This window comes from Scyliorhinus canicula, chromosome 15 (genome assembly GCF_902713615.1).
Source record: "Scyliorhinus canicula chromosome 15, sScyCan1.1, whole genome shotgun sequence".
In the NCBI taxonomy this organism is placed as follows: domain Eukaryota; kingdom Metazoa; phylum Chordata; class Chondrichthyes; order Carcharhiniformes; family Scyliorhinidae; genus Scyliorhinus; species Scyliorhinus canicula.
Window position 1 is genome coordinate 98,724,791 of NC_052160.1, and position 16,642 is coordinate 98,741,432.

A 16,642-nucleotide genomic window follows, 5' to 3' on the forward strand; every position below is an offset into this window, starting at 1 on the left:
TATTTTGGAGCCTAACTCATGATCTAATGTCCTTCTTCAGCTTTGCGCAAGTGAACATGCATTATGGAGCAGGAAACACCCCTCCACCAACATCAGTACTCAGATTTATTGTTGGGTCAGTTCCTCCGACTGTTGCTGCAATCCTACAAGTATTTGGTGTCTTTGATAGTAGTTTCAAGATGTAACGGTCGACAAGGAGTGGTGAGGTATGTTCTGAAGGGGTCTTTCCTGACTTCAAGGCTTCTACACCAGCATTCATGCAATGAAAATCATGCTACCATACTCAATGTGACAAAACAGACGGCATGGTGGCACAGTGGTTAGCACTGCTGCCTCACACCGCCACGGACCTGGGTTCGATTCTGACCATGGGTGGCTGTCTGTGCGGAGTCTGCACATTCTCCCAGTGTCTGCATGGGTTTCCTCCAGGTGCTCCCGTTTCCTCCCACTGTCCAAACGTGTGCATGTTATGTGGATTGGCCACGCTAAATTGCACCTTAGTGTCCAAAGATGTGCAGGTTAGTTGGGGTTAATGTGATACGGCGGGGGACGGGGCCTGAGTAGGGTGCTTTTTCAGAATGGCCTCATTCTGCATTGTTAGGGATTCTATAGATTCTATGACAGCTCGCCGGTGCACTGAAATATTGGCCTGGTTTTTCTGCGAAGCAGCAATCACTGCCAAATTGCTGCCGCCACCGTACATTTCTGTGCCACGAAGTAACCCTGCAATTCTGCTGGGATGATTGTGTGACTTGAGATAATGGATAGGGTGGGTGAGGCGGCAGATGCCTCAGAAGCTAGTTGGGTGGTGGGTCAACTCTGAGCAAGAGGGGTAGTTGTGGGTGGGGGGGGTGGAGACAGACGTTAAGGAGGTTGTTGGGGGGTCTGTGTGAGCGATTGGGGGGGGGGGGTCAAATCTTTATTTACCCTCTGAGTTAGGCGAGGATATTTCTGTCTAAAATTTTCTGGGTGACTATCCAGGTGTGTAAATCAGAATTGTCCCCAGTCATCGACTCTAACTCGGAGTCGGAGACTTTCACGGAGGGTCCCAAAGAACAGAGGAATTGGTTGTTGTAAAGTGAAACTCCACAGGTTAATTCCCTTGGAGCTCAGTGTGTTGGGACCTGCAAGCTCCCAATGGGCATCTTGGGTCGTTCATCAGGTCTCCGATGGGGAGAGACGGGGAGAGGGGCGAGTAGGTGAAGGGGTGGGTTGGTGGGACAGTGAGCAGAAGGGGTGATGAGCAGGAGTGGTGGAGTGTGGGCAGATGGTTAACTTTCTGTTCCTAGATGATCTCAGAAATTAGGGAGCCAGCAGCCCAGGTATTGACCTCCATTTTAATAGATTGCCCATTCAACTTTGGCCCTACCCAAACATGGTGTGACTCGCCCTGGACTGATAGCACGTTCAACATTAATTCTTCACTGGAGTGAATTTAGTTTTGGTTTCACTGAGGTTGTTATTCTTCCACAGTATGAATTCTTTTAGTTGAATTCGGTTTGTTTCTTCCTTTGAATGAGTTCTGTGACTTCCTTTGAGTGTTCTTCTCGGAAGAACTTATTTTATTTCAGCAAGCTCTTGTTGTGTGGTCAATTGTGCCACAATTTTTACATTGGCTGTCCTCGCTCCAGCAATCAGCCTGTGAATGGCCTGTTTTTGCACAGCGATGACACACCGGTTCCTACATAGACTTCTAACTTTTCAGAATGGCCTCATTCTGCATTGTTAGGGATTCTATAGATTCTATGACAGCTCGCCGGTGCACTGAAATATTGGCCTGGTTCTTCTATGAAGCAGCAATCGCTTTTTGAAGAAAAAGGGGATTAAGGGTTATGGTGTTCGGGCTGGAAAGTGGAGCTGAGTCCACAAAAGATCAGCCATGATCTCATTGAATGGCGGAGCAGGCTCAAGGGGCCAGATGGCCTCCTCCTGCTCCTAGTTCTTATGTTCTTATGTTCAAAGAACAATACAGCACATGAACAGGCCCTTCGGTTCTCTGGATCCTCATCAAAAGAGTCCATCGCACCAAAATTTCCCGCCATTTTTCACAGTATCGGAATGCTTTGCCTAATTCAGTAGTCTCGTTCATTCAAGAAGGATTATCAATTTGTAACAGCTTTAACTTTCATAAACTTTAACTTGCAACAACTTTACCGTACGCCCACTTTCAACAACTTTAACTTGGCTCCAACAGGTGACAATCCTTTGTTCTTTGCCCTGCCCTACCTCCGTGTCTTACAGTACTGTACGTTGCGAGCCCTGCAGCCTGACCCCTTTGGATTGCTGGTTTAAAATTGGTACGGGCCCTTCCTTTGAATTCTTGCTACAAAACCTGACCGGTTCCGATGCCAGTGACTTTTGGACTTCTGTTAATCAATTGATCGATTGATCTGTTGAAGTTGTTCCACTCCAATGATTTTTTTGAAAAATAAAATTTTTATCCTTTCTTCTGATCATGCTCTGGTCTCCAAATTCCTTTCTTTGTAAGCTCTTGTATCTTTAGACAAACAGTACAAACTAAATAGGATTGCAGAAGCACATGGGTTTGATGCAAGAGGTTTATTCGATAGGTCTTCACTGAACAAGCTTTGCCACTAGACTCCTTAAAATTAGCTAAGTAGCCATATGTCATATGGCTCGGATGTTAGAGACATTGCACACAACTACGATAATCCATCATCTCCTGCAAAGTGCTCCCCAGTGTCGGGCACGGTGCTACGTCAATGTCCAGCACAGTGCTACTTCGATGTACTGCATAGTGCTCCCCCAGTATCTGGCACGGTGCTCCCCCAGTATCTGGCACGGTGCTCCCCCAGTATCTGGCACGGTGCTCCCCCAGTATCTGGCACGGTGCTCCCCCAATGTCCGGCACGGTGCTCCCCCAGTGTCTCGCACGATGCTCCCCCAGTGTCTGGCACGGTGCTCCCCCAGTGTCTGGCACGGTGCTCCCCCAATGTCCGGCACGGTGCTCCCCCAGTGTCTCGCACGATGCTCCCCCAGTGTCTGGCACGGTGCTCCCCCAGTGTCTCGCACGATGCTCCCCCAGTGTCTGGCACGGTGCTCCCCCAGTGTCCGGCACGGTGCTCCCCCAGTGTCCGGCACAGTGCACGGTGCTCCCCCAGTGTCCGGCACGGTGCACGGTGCTCCCCCAGTGTCCGGCACGGTGCTCCCCCAGTGTCTGGCACGGTGCTCCCCCAGTGTCCGGCACGGTGCTTCCCCATTGTCCGGCACGGTGCTCCCCCAGTGTCTGGCACGGTGCTCCCCCAGTGTCTGGCACGGTGCTCCCCCAGTGTCCGACACGGTGGCCCCCCAGTGTCTGGCACGGTGCTCCCCCAGTGTCTGGCACGGTGCTCCCCCAGTGTCCGGCACGGTGCTCCCCCAGTGTCCAGCACGGTGCTCCCCCAGTGTCCGGCACGGTGCTCCCCCAGTGTCCGGCACGGTGCTCCCCCAGTGTCTGGCACGGTGCTCCCCCAGTGTCCGGCACGGTGCTCCCCCAGTGTCCGGCACGGTGCTCCCCCAGTGTCCGACACGGTGCTCCCCCAGTGTCCGGCACGGTACTCCCCCAGTGTCCGGCACGGTACTCCCCCAGTGTCCGGCACGGTGCCCCCCCAGTGTCTGGCACGGGGCTCCCCCAGTGTCCGGCACGGTGCTCCCCCAGTGTCCGGCACGGTGCACGGTGCTCCCCCAGTGTCCAGCACGGTGCTCCCCCACTGTCTGGCACGGTGCTCCCCCAGTGTCTGGCACGGTGCTCCCCCAGTGTCCGGCACGGTGCACGGTGCTCCCCCAGTGTCCAGCACGGTGCTCCCCCAGTGTCCGGCACGGTGCACGGTGCTCCCCCAGTATCTGGCACGGTGCCCCCCCAGTGTCTGGCACGGTGCTCCCCCAGTGTCCAGCACGGTGCTCCCCCAGTGTCTGGCACGGTGCCCCTCCAGTGTCCGGCACGGTGCTGCCCCAGTGTCCAGCACAGTTCTCCCCCAGTGTCCAGCACGGTGCTCCCCCAGTGTCCGGCACGGTGCTCCCCCAGTGTCTGGCACGGTGCCCCTCCAGTGTCTGGCACGGTGCTCCCCCAGTGTCTGGCACGGTGCTCCCCCAGTGTCCGGCACGGTGCTCCCCCAGTGTCTGGCATGGTGCTCCCCCAGTGTCCGGCACGGTGCCCCCCCAGTGTCTGGCACGGTGCCCCCCCAGTGTCTGGCACGGTGCTCCCCCAGTGTCCGGCACGGTGCTCCCCCAGTGTCCGGCACGGTGCTCCCCCAGTGTCTGGCACGGTGCCCCCCCAGTGTCTGGCACGGTGCTCCCCCAGTGTCCGGCACGGTGCTCCCCCAGTGTCTGGCACGGTGCTCCCCCAGTGTCTGGCATGGTGCTCTCCCAGTGTCCGGCACGGTGCTCCCCCAGTGTCCGGCACGGTGCTCCCCCAGTGTCCGGCACGGTGCTCCCCCAGTGTCCGGCACGGTGCCCCCCCAGTGTCTGGCACGGTGCTCCCCCAGTGTCCGGCACGGTGCTCCCCCAGTGTCCGGCACGGTGCTCCCCCAGTGTCAGGCACGGTGCTTCCCCAGTGTCCGACACGGTGCTCCCCCAGTGTCTGGCACGGTGCCCCCCCAGTGTCCAGCACAGTGCCCCCCCAGTGTCTGGCACGGTGCCCCCCCAGTGTCTGGCACGGTGCTCCCCCAGTGTCTGGCACGGTGCCCCCCCAGTGTCTGGCACGGTGCTCCCCCAGTGTCCGGCACGGTGCTCCCCCAGTGTCCGGCACGGTGCTCCCCCAGTGTCTGGCACGGGGCTCCCCCAGTGTCCGGCACGGTACTCCCCCAGTGTCCGGCACGGTGCTCCCCCAGTGTCTCGCACGGTGCTCCCCCAGTGTCCGGCACGGTGCTCCCCCGGTGTCCGGCATGGTGCTGTCCCAGTGTCCAGCACGGTGCTCCCCCAGTGTCCGGCACGATGCTCCCCCAGTGTCTGGCACGGTGCTCCCCCAGTGTCTGGCACGGTGCTCCCCCAGTGTCCAGCACGGTGCTCCCCCAGTTTCTGGCACGGTGCTCCCCCAGTGTCCGGCACGGTGCTCCCCCAGTGTCTGGCACGGTGCTCCCCCAATGTCCGGCACGGTGCCCCCCCAGTGTCTGGCACGGGGCTCCCCCAGTGTCTGGCACGGTGCTCCCCCAGTGTCTGGCACGGTGCTCCCCCAGTGTCTGGCACGGTGCTCCCCCAGTGTCCGGCACGGTGCTCCCCCAGTATCCAGCACGGTGCTCCCCCAGTGTCTGGAACGGTGCCCCCCCAGTGTCTGGCACGGTGCTCCCCCAGTATCCAGGACGGTGCTCCCCCAGTGTCTGGCACGGTGCTCCCCCAGTGTCTGGCACGATGCTCCCCCAGTGTCTGGCATGGTGCTCCCCCAGTGTCCGGCACGGTGCTCCCCCAGTGTCTGGCACGGTGCTCCCCCAATGTCCGGCACGGTGCCCCCCCAGTGTCTGGCACGGGGCTCCCCCAGTGTCTGGCACGGTGCTCCCCCAGTGTCCGGCACGGTCCCCCAGTGTCCGGCACGGTGCTCCCCCAGTGTCTGGCACAGTGCTCCCCCAGTGTCTGGCACGGGGCTCCCCCAGTGTCTGGCACGGGGCTCCCCCAGTGTCTGGCACGGTGCTCCCCCAGTGTCCGGCACGGTCCCCCAGTGTCCGGCAAGGTGCTCCCCCTGTGTCTGGCACGATGCTCCCTCATTGCCTCCAGACAGCTGGTGTAAGGCTGCTAACTTTCAGTGAACAAATCTTCAGATGGCACTGCAGATTACTTCAAGAAATCCCAGTTTTGGGCTGCACCACCTCAGCATTGACCGTCTGCACTGGCTGAGGGGCAGCAGCATGGAGCTGACATAATGGTGGCAGTGTGAGGACAAACACTGTCAATCTGAGAGAGGACAACAGGTTCCATGGAGTGACTGTCACTGCCATGTGACAATGCTTTGGAAACCCTAATAACCCATTGGAGGAAGGATTGCCAGACTGTCAGTGGTAGTGTGGCTGAGCAGACTAAGAAGCTGAATTTAGGCTCCAGTCTCTATGGTGAGCTCAAATGCCAAAACGCCTGACAATTTATCATTTGGGGCGATTCTGTAACAATGTCACTGGACCGGTATTGCAGAGGCCCAGGTTAATGCTCTGGGGATATGGGTTCAAAACCCACCATGGCAACTGGTGGAATTTAAATTCAATGAATAAAATCTAGGTTGCTGAGCTGCGGTGACTCCCTGCATGTCTCTTTGCATATCGCTGTATAATCCACAGCTATGCAGTCCGCAGTCTGACCTTCCCTTGCAGCACCCAGAGATTTGGGTGGCTGCTACTTGCACTGCAACTAAAGCTGATGCATTGACCATCAGACACTGATTCATGGTAGGGGGTCCACGAGTGTACGATTGGAGTAGACCACCAGTTCCACCCTGGAATTCCCACAAGGAATCAGTCTACCTCAATTTTATGGATTTATTTTTAATCTAGCTTTTGGTTTCTCTGTTCCCAGAGTGAGACCTCTGCCATTATTTCTGCCAGTGCATGTTGGGTTGACCACTTGAAGGTGTATACCAGTTGCTGGAGATGAACTACCCTCCAATTTCTGTCATTTGTTGCCCCTGTTCTGTTGGTAACATACCTGACCTCTCTTCATTGCTTTTCCTGATGGAAAGGCTGAGATTTCGAGCACTCCCTGTGGGGAAACAGTAGTTACAAACTGGACTTCCTTCATGTTTAAAGCCTTTTGTTGCAGAATAAACCAATGTCGCATTGTTATTTCTTCTCATAGCAGCTAATAACAGTCGAGGGAGGGAGAGACCGTGCACGTCCCTCCAACTTTGCAAATATCTGATCTCCTATTTTTCGAGGGACCATTTCTCTACCTTCCATTCCCATTTCTAAGATGTATTGTTAAAGGGTTGGAAGTAGAAGGTTTGTGGTGAGACCAGGCTAATCTCCAGTGTGGTTAGGTGGATTGGCTATGCTAAATTGCCCCTGAGTGTCCAAAGGTTGGGTGGGGTTATGGGGATAGAGCGGGGTATGGGCCTAGGTAGGGTTCTCTTTCAGAGGGTCGGTGCAGGCTCGATGGGCCAAATGGTCGTCTTCTGCACCGTAGGGATTCAATGATTCTATGATTCTACAATGGAATAAGCAGATAATGTTTGTTTTTTTGTTTAAATGGTGTTTCTGTATTCTTTTTCACCAGACGTGGATGAATGTGGAGATAGTAATGGTGGATGCCAGCAGATCTGCGTCAATATGATGGGAAGCTACGAGTGCCGATGTCGGGAAGGATTCTTCCTCAGTGACAACCAGCACACATGCATCCTGAGGCCTGAAGGTCAGACCCCATTTTAGTACAAGTATCATCGGATTATTGATAAATTGTAGTGGTTTCTCTTAATTTGACGGTGCCATTATCTCCTCTTTTATCATCGTTCCCTCTTCACAGAACTGATCTCTTGCAAAGAAACTGCCAGCTCTTCAGTCTAACTGCGGGAATGACTGTCTGGCATCAGCATTGGGTCAGTTGGCCGAAGTGTTGTCCAGTTACCTCAGGACGTAATACGATTGTGAACTTCCCCTGATTTAGGCAGTGATGCCAGTCATATTTCTGTTTGTGAGGGTTGTTGCTTTACAACTTGCTCTGTTGGAGGAAGCATAAACCACGGTTTATGTTTGTGTTGGATTTTCCTCCAAACCATGTTGAGCCGTTCACTTCTTTGCAAGTAAGAGTTAATTAGGCAGATAACTAACAATACTGTGTTGGAATGTGAAATGCTCCATCTCTTCCTATACTGGCTCTAACGTTGACGGTTTATAGGTGAGAACATCTTGATCAGTCTGTCGACAATTTTGATATTTTAAATGTGATTAGCCCATTATTTGCTGAGCGTGTCACCTGAAAGCTCTTCAAACAATGTGATTCGGACAATTTTTCCTCACCAAACTAACGTAATACAAGGAGGCATATGTGGAGCATAAACACAAGCAAATTATAGCAGATGCTGCAAATCTGAAATATAAGCAGAGCATTCTGGAAATACTTCTGCAATTTGATTGCACCTGTGGAGAAAAAAAAAACGAGCTAACGGGCTGAATTTTCCAGAACCTATGGAGATGACTTTGGAGGCAGGAGCACGACGAAATTTGACAGAAACTCGTCAGGTCAGCTCCCTGTTGTATTCCTAATTCCCTGCACCTTTCTTGGAGTCGGACAAACAGGTTTGATGGCAAACTGTCCGGCAGCAATGGAAAGCCAGTTAAAGCTGGTAATGAGCCACTTGTCACAGTTTTCCCCGCTGCAGGAAGATTTTCTCTGGGACAGACAGGCCTCACTCACTCTGGGCGAGGAACACAAGAATGGATGGGAGGCAGTTTAGCAGCAGCAGGTCCAAGCTGTGACCTGGAGAGCTTAAATTTATTTCCAGGTAGTCATTCACAAAATGAGACCTATCCCCAGGCAGCAGTCACTTCAGACAGACTGACGTCTTCACTAATGCTTGCCTGATTGCTTCAGCAATCAGGGGCTGGTTTAGCACAGGACTAAATCGCTGGCTTTGAAAGCAGACCAAGGCAAGGTTCAATTCCCGTACCAGCCTCCCCGAACAGGTGCCGGAATGTGGCGACTAGGGGCTTTTCACAGTAACTTCATTTGAAGCCTACTTGTGACAATAAGCGATTTTCAGTGTTTCAGTTTCAGCAGCTGCTTCGCTCTCACTGAAAGTGCCTCCATGTTGCTGCTGTTGCTCCTGCTGATGACTGAGTATCGCCAACACTGCAAGCTCTGCTGATCGGACCTCCCGACGCTGGAACGCAGCCACCATCCCTAATTGGGTGGGGGCCCCCAGAGGCAGATTCTTAATTGGCTGCCTCCAGGAAAATCACCCCCAACATCCCACCCTGGCTACCTCCAGGTGGTTCCTGACCTGGAATTCATTGTCAGGAACAACGGCAAAATTCAGCCTGACCTTTCTGGTCAGTGACCTTTCACCTGAACTGGAGAAAGTTGGAGATGCCCTTTGCTCCTTCATGGGGCCAGCATAAACGTGATGGGCCGAATGGTCTCCTGAGCTGTAACCATTCTATGGTTCTGTGTGACGGGTTTTAAACAAATGCAGATGGAGGGAATGAAAAAAGCAAATGGGGGATAGGCTGGAAAGCTTAAGTGACAATAGAGATTATGGTACGAGGCAAATGGGTATGATAACGGGAGGAGTAAAGAAACAAAATATGTGACTAAAGGGGCTGCATGTGTGGAAAATGCAAGATCACCACCAACAGCTCAAATCCAAAAATACGGCAACAAAAAAATGGAAGCTGAGGTTACAATCTGAAATTTTTGAACTCCATGTTGGGTCCAAAAGGCTGTAAAGCAGGGGTGGGCAAACTTTTCCGTGCAAGGGCCACATTCAGAAATTCACAATTTTAAAGGGCTGCATAGTATATTAAGTAAAATAATTAATATTTAAAATAGCCAAAATAAAAGGTTTTTAAAGAAAAAAAAAGCAATTAATTTTTATTAATTAATATTTTAAAGTAGAAACTTCACATGAAACACATGTTGTGCCGAGCAATGATCACCCTACTCAAGTCAATGTATCCACCCTATACCAGTAACCCAACAGCCCCCCCCTCATTAACCTTAAAATTAAAAAAAAAAAATTTTAATTTAAAAAAAAATAAAAAATTTTAATTAAAAAAATTTTTTTTTTAATGACTTGATCTTGGTGGGCCGCATAAAGATCTTTGGCGGGCCGCATGCGGCCCGCGGGCCATAGTTTTCCCACCCCTGCTTTAAAGTGTCTAATCATAAGATGACAAATTGTTTCTCGAGTTTACATTGAACTTCATTGGAACACCAGAGGCAGAGAGGTCATGCAAGCACAGGAAGCACTACACCTGCCCTTTTACCTCGTCCTTTCTCACTGCCCAAGACTCCAAAGACTCCTTCCAGGTAAAACCAATTTACTTGTCCTTCTTTCAATTTAGCATATTGTATTCACTGCTCACAATGCAGCCTCCTTTGGAGGTCAAACTCAGTTTGGGTGATTTTCTTTGCGGAATGTCCACAAGTTCAGTCCACAAGCATGACATTGAGGTTCTGGTCAGCTGTCAGTCTAATTCTCCATCTTTCTCCCACACTCTCTGTCCTCGCCTTCCTGCACAGTTCCAGCGAAACTCAACCCAAGCTCGAGGTACCCAAACCCAAGTACTTCCTCTTTCAACTGAACACTTTACAACATTCTGGGCAGAGCATTGAGTTTAACAATTCCAGATTGTAACCTCGACTCCCATTTTTGTTGTGTTTTTGTTTTTGGCTGGCAGCTGTTGGTAATGATTCTACATTTTCCTCATTAGCAGCTCCTTTAGACATATCTTTTCTTTCTTTACTTGTCCCCATACCATCCCCTTTTGCCTTGCACCATCAACTCTTTGATTGTTTAATCTCTCCAATCTTCCACCCATTCATACGCCTTCCTTTTTGTTCTCTTCCCACCCCACCCCACTCCTATTTCCCTGCCTCTTTACTCGCTTAAAATACTTTCTACCCTTTTCCTGTTGTGATCATAGAATTTACAGTGCAGAAGGAGGCCATTCGGCCCATCGAGTCTGCACCGGCTCTTTGAAAGAGCACCCTACCCAAGGTCAACACGTCCACCCTATCCCATAACCCAGTAACCCCACCCAACACTAAGGGCAATTTTGGGCACTAAGGGCAATTTATCATGGCCAATCCACCTAACCTGCACATCTTTGGACTGTGGGAGGAAACCGGAGCACCCGGAGGAAACCCACGCACAAACGGGGAGGATGTGCAGACTCCGCACAGACAGTGACCCAAGCCGGAATCGAACCTGGGACCCTGGAGCTGTGAAGCAATTGTGCTATCCACAATGCTACCGTGCTGCCGAGGTGATGAAAGGTTATGGAACTGAAGCTTTACCTCCCTCTACAGATGTTACCAGACCTGCTGAGCATTTCCACCATTTTCTATCCATATTGCTGCCTTCAATTAGTTGGGCCGAATGGCCTGTTTCTGTACATTTCTGGGTAATAGTAGGTAGTAGTGCTCTGAGGTGATCTGCCCCCATTTATTTGCAGCCTTGTGGAAATGAGACCCCCAAGGAGAAATTCCTTTACAAGATCACTTGTAAATTTAGAAGGATGTTTATCAAAAGTAAAAACTGGAGATACTTAAAATAGTAAATAAAAACAGAAATGCTGGAAATGCAGAAGATACCCAAAAACATTTGTGAGGAACACACACTGGTTAATGCTTCATTCATAAACCCTTCAGGTGGATTGGAAACTGGAAAAGCTATTTTTAATTGTCTTGTCTTCACATCAAATCACTGTTTAACATTTACACGAGATCCTTGATTTACAAGAAGTCAGAGGCCTGGATCTATAGAGCCCCCGCCATCCGAAGAGCCGGTGGGGAACACATCCCTGTGGACTCAGGCAGCCCCAATGCCATATTACACTTTTAACAAGCATTGATGAAAAATGAAAAATGAAAATCGCTTATTGTCACGAGTAGGCTTCAATGAAGTTACTGTGAAAAGCCCCTAGTCGCCACATTCCGGCGCCTGTCCGGGGAGCTGGTACGGGAATCGAACCGTGCTGCTGGCCTGCTTGGTCTGCTTTAAAAGCCAGCGATTTAGCCAAGTGAGCTAAACCAGCCCCTGATTGGCAGATGGCAAAACAGGCGCTCTTACTCGAGAGGAAATTCCGCCTTGGAGAGCTACTGCCCAATCAGATTGACCATCAGCTCTCCTGTCCCTCCAAGCACAGTGCTGTAGTGGCTGGAAGAGGCACGGATCGAAGACCTGGGACCCAGATGACAGCTAAAGGATCCAAGAAGAGTAGGGAAAGCCTGAGGGGTTGCGAGTGAGTCAATCAAGCTCTTGGGGGATAGGCCATGTTGAGGGTGATCCTGAGGTCATCGGGCCTTAAGGGGAGGACTCCCCAAGTAAGAAGGGGGAATTCTGCCCGAGATCTAAATTTGGCAGAGTTTTCCTGTCTCCCAGCCGTGTGTTCCTCCGTTGCATGCCATTCGCAGGCGGCGGGATTCTATCCTCCTGCCGCTTGTCAATGGGATTCCCCCACTCCGGGGGTGCACTGCCAGTGGGAAAAGTGAATCCTGATGACCGGAGAATTCCAGCCTTTGGTTTTTTTTTCTGGCCTTCTCCCTCCTGAACTGTCACCTGCCCGCCAGCTTAAAAATTGAGCTTTGGCGGCAAAAAGCCCTGAAGCGGCAATTAAGTGTGGTTGACGTAAAACTCTGGCCACACTGCATGGACTGTCTGTCCAGCAGCAATTTAGGTGGAACACACTGAGTATACTAGCCACAGGGATTGCACCCCAGACATCCAAATCCTGTTGGGCCTTATTTAAATGATCCTGGCACACTATCTGACACAGGCAGGATAGGAACAGAAAATATGGGGACTTTTGGGACCTGAAGGCACCAGACATTCTAAAGGGGTGGATAAAATGGAAGCCACGCAGAAGAAAAATCAATTGTATTAAATAAAATTAAAATATCGTCAAAATCCGAAGTAAAGATAAAACGTGCTGGAAGACAGTTGGCAGATCAAATTGCATCTATGGAGACAAAAACAAAGTTGACTAGTCAGGTCGATAACCTTTCTTCAGAACTGCTCAAAAATTAATTCATGCATTTTTGAAGTTTTACGGAACACTGAATTTTTACAGCTGTGAACTACTGATGAATATTAATAGTTGGAATTCTATTTTCACTAGCCAGAAGCCAACAAGTTTTCATTTTGTACTCTCCTGTCACCTACTTAAACTTAATAAGTCCTTTCAATGTGTGCATACTGACATTATATTTGAGCTAGCAGTAACCCAAACAGGAGCTTGGGCACTAGTGCAGCTTTCCCTGGAGTGAGCACAGTGATGGAGGAATAGGCTGTGTGATTGTGATGAATGATGCTGTGGCAGTCCGAAGGTCGTGTTCTCCTCAGTGAGTGGCTTCTCATTCTGTTCGAGCTTGAACGGTCATACTTGTCGGTTGATTCTTGCTCTTGGGTTGGGAATCAACTGCTGGTGGATCAGGAAAGGCTAAGGCGAATATCTTCAGCAGCTATCGAGAGGCTTATTTGCGGTCGTTTTCCCTCATCTGCCTCCAGATAAGCCACGTGTAAACAAGTGGTTGGTACAGGACTGAAGATTGCCTGCATCTGAGTGCATGAAAGCAATAGCACACAGCATCAAGTTTTGAAACAGCACAACTATTTTCTATTCAAAATATGAAATATAATGCTGTTCTTCGGCAGTACCAACCTTGGTGCTCTGACTACATAAATGGCAGCTCAGGATCTGTATTGCCTGGTGTTCATGGGGCCGTTAATCGCTGACTCGCACCCGGACTAAAGGAAGAACCCTATGTGCAGAATCCTCGATACCTATTTTTATGGACGGCAATTTACTTTTTTGTGGCCTCTTAAGCTGCATTCTGGTTCAGACACTCCAAAAGTCCAAATAGAATTTTAAACTGCAGGATGGGGCAAAAGGATAAGTGTTTGTTTTCCCTTTGCACTGTTGCTCTGTTTCGGTCCCAACAGAGTCGCCAATACTGTGGGTATTTCAATTTATCTTCATGAACCACAACCCTTCCCTTATATGGATCAAATGACCATACAACCAGATAGTTCAAAAGATGGTTTATTTACATACACAAGAGTTATCTCAACATGCAAACACAATATCTACTACGAGTTAAACTACACCTATCAGCTACAATAATCTATACTTAACTTCAGGGTGACCGACACTGTGCAAATGGATAAAGGCCTTTATCTGGATTTCACTTGGCTGGTTCGAAGAAAGTGGCTGTGTCTCTGCTGGGCTCATCCATTAGGTAGCGATCGTTGGTCTTGAACTTGGCTGGCTGTTCCTGCTACAATTGGGTTGGCACAGGCCAGATCCAAAAGAGACAGAACACATGGCTGTGCTCTCTTTTTTCTCCCTGGGATTTTGCGCTCTTTGGGACGGTCCTTAACCTTGGACCCAATAGTTTGATGAGCTCTGATCACTCTCTTCGATTTTGGGCAATAAAGGGGCGGGTGCCTTGGTAGCTGGGCGGGTCCTTAGCGGTCATTGACCTTGGCAGTTGGAATTTCTGAGTAAGGGGAGTGGCGCCGATCAGTCTCTGGTTGTACCGGTTGCTTGATTGGATTTCTATTGTCCAGGGAAAATGGGTCATTAAAATGCAAACGAGCGGGGGTTTCGATCAGGTCTGGTTTCCTGTGTTTTAGATACACATAGGCTGTGTATCTGTCTGAGTCCTGGGTTGACAATAATTCTCATGGTCCTTTGCAGGTGGCCATCTTAGATAGCTACAGCACCACATCTATTTGTCAGCAGGGCTCATCAGGGAGTCTGGAGCCATTATCATGCTCTTGTCCCAACTTCCTTCCTTTTCCCCATGACGATCTATTCAGATCAGGCTGATGATCCATAAGTCGGGGCTTAATTTCATCCTCTGTGACTTTGAAACTACACGTCTTGGCCATCGCCAAACCGCATGTTTCCGCGTCCAAATCATTGTCCATATTGACGTGCTGCCATTGCTGCTGAAACAATTATTCATTCTGCCTTTGTCTCCAGATTACCTTGTTTACTTGAACATTCTCCTCCACCAGCCTCTGCAGGCTTCACCCTTCATAAACCTGCAGCCTATTGCAGGCCATGCCTTACTCCTTCATCACTATCCTAACTTGCCTCTATTGGCTTCCCATTTCTCAACGCATCAAAGTCAAAGTCCATGGGCGGGATTCTCCGTTGGCTGACGCCGAATTCGGGAAAGGTGATTGGATGGAGAATCGGTACCGACGCTGAAATCGCTCCGGAACGCACGTACAGTAGAAGCCGTTTTGATTTAATTAGCGGATCCAACCCAGTATTCTCCGGGGCCTCCACGATTCTTCACCTCCGATGGGCCGAGTTCCCGACAACGTGGTTCACTTGTGCTTTCAAAATTCGTGAAACTGGCGTGGCGGCTGTTGAGGGAGAGAGAGAGGGTACGGAAGGTGTTCAACAACTCTGTAGTTTGTTGACAATTGTGCCGCTGGCTGGGGGATTCTGCCAGGGCCGGGGGGAGTAGTGGGGGGTGGCCAGGAGATGGGCTGTGGGGTCAGGGTGGACGGGCACGGATCACCATTGCCGCAGCCGGCAATGCAGCCATGCAGCTGCGCACACCGCTAACAACCCACTTTGAACCTGGTGCCATGGGTCATATAGGTGACCCCCCCAGGGCACCCCCCTGGCTGCCCTCTGGCTCCAGCCAACTCATCAGCTGTATGGGCATGGTCCAGCACAACCAGTGCCATCTTTTTGACTTGGATAAGTGTGTGTGGGGAGTGTAATGTGTATGTGCGGCTGCAGCTTGTCAGCCTCCCGAGTGTCGATCATGGACCCGGTGAATCCCGCACCATTTTTCATTGAAATCGATTGTGTTCCACAAGGCCCCGGTGCTAGCCCCTCAACGGCAGTGGAATCAGTCCAGCTGTGGCGCTAGCTTTTCTCTCGTAAAAGTCCACTGATTCTGCGTTGGCGTCAACGCTTAGTCTCGGAAACAGAGAACCCCACTCCTTATTTTTATCCACAAGTGCCTCATTGCTTCACCCCTCTATATCTCCGAAATCTCCTCCAACCATGTCCATGAATGTTGCCTTCCCATTGTGGATTCTGTCCTCCCTTATACTCCTCTTCCAGTGGTCTTCCCGCACAGTTTGCTGAAGTGATTTTTATCATCCCTGCCACATACTCTTGTACCCTTCCGCATTTTTATTTAATCCCTCCTTCAAACTCCTTAAAATCTCACTTTATGGACTTCCCTTAACTATTCACTTCCCTTAACCCATCCCCCATCATCACACAGTGTCCGTTGGTTGCCTTTTATTCGGATGTTTTGATTACCTTCTGAGTCACAGAATCACAGAATTGTTTCGGCGCAGGAGAACATTTGACCCATCGTGTCTGCACCAGAAGTCTACAGTAATCACAAGTTTACTCCACTCCTGTAATAACAACCAAATTACCCGTCAGCATAATGGGACTATCCGGCTGATTCAAATCAAAACCTTCTCGAGTCACAAGAGAGCCATCACATTTTGAATCACGGAATAAACAGCGGGTCTCAGTGGGAAGCTGACGCACTGAATCCATGAGTTTTAAAGAGGTAGCATTAAAAGAACCCCCACCCGAACATTTTATTATTCAAATGTCAAATTTGCAGAAACTTCCAATTTGGAGGTTGCCCTAAATGCCTGAATTAAACACAGCATTTAACGCATTTAATTGTGGTAAAGTGGTAGTTTGTCAGGAATGGTGTTTCTGGTAGCCATTACTTAACAATAAAACAGTAAAGCTGTGGAAGAAATGAAGAGAGGCCATTAAGGCAGACTGGGTGTCTTGTGGAGATACAATTGGCCCTGCCCCTTGCCATTACCCCAGAAAGTCTAGAGAGTCGGCATCTTTCCACCTTTGGGCAGTTCAGCTGTTTGGACAGCTCATTATATGTAAAATATAGTGACACAAAATGAATAGAGCCTTATGCTTTAATGAAACCTCAAATTCCTAATGGTTTTTACAGCCTCTTGTAATAAGTTCGAGGAAGCTGTGGA

The 16,642-nt window shown here is 50.3% G+C and overlaps 1 protein-coding gene across 2 annotated transcripts in view; it reads left to right on the forward strand.

The window, feature by feature from the left end:
• Positions 1-16,642, forward strand: part of scube3 (signal peptide, CUB domain, EGF-like 3) — a 413,853-nt gene that overhangs the window by 171,488 nt on the left and 225,723 nt on the right. For both annotated transcript variants that reach the window (XM_038819916.1, XM_038819917.1), the window contains exon 4: positions 7,192-7,326. In XM_038819916.1, the coding sequence (XP_038675844.1) occupies positions 7,192-7,326 (135 nt within the window). The remainder of the gene's footprint in view (positions 1-7,191; positions 7,327-16,642) is intronic.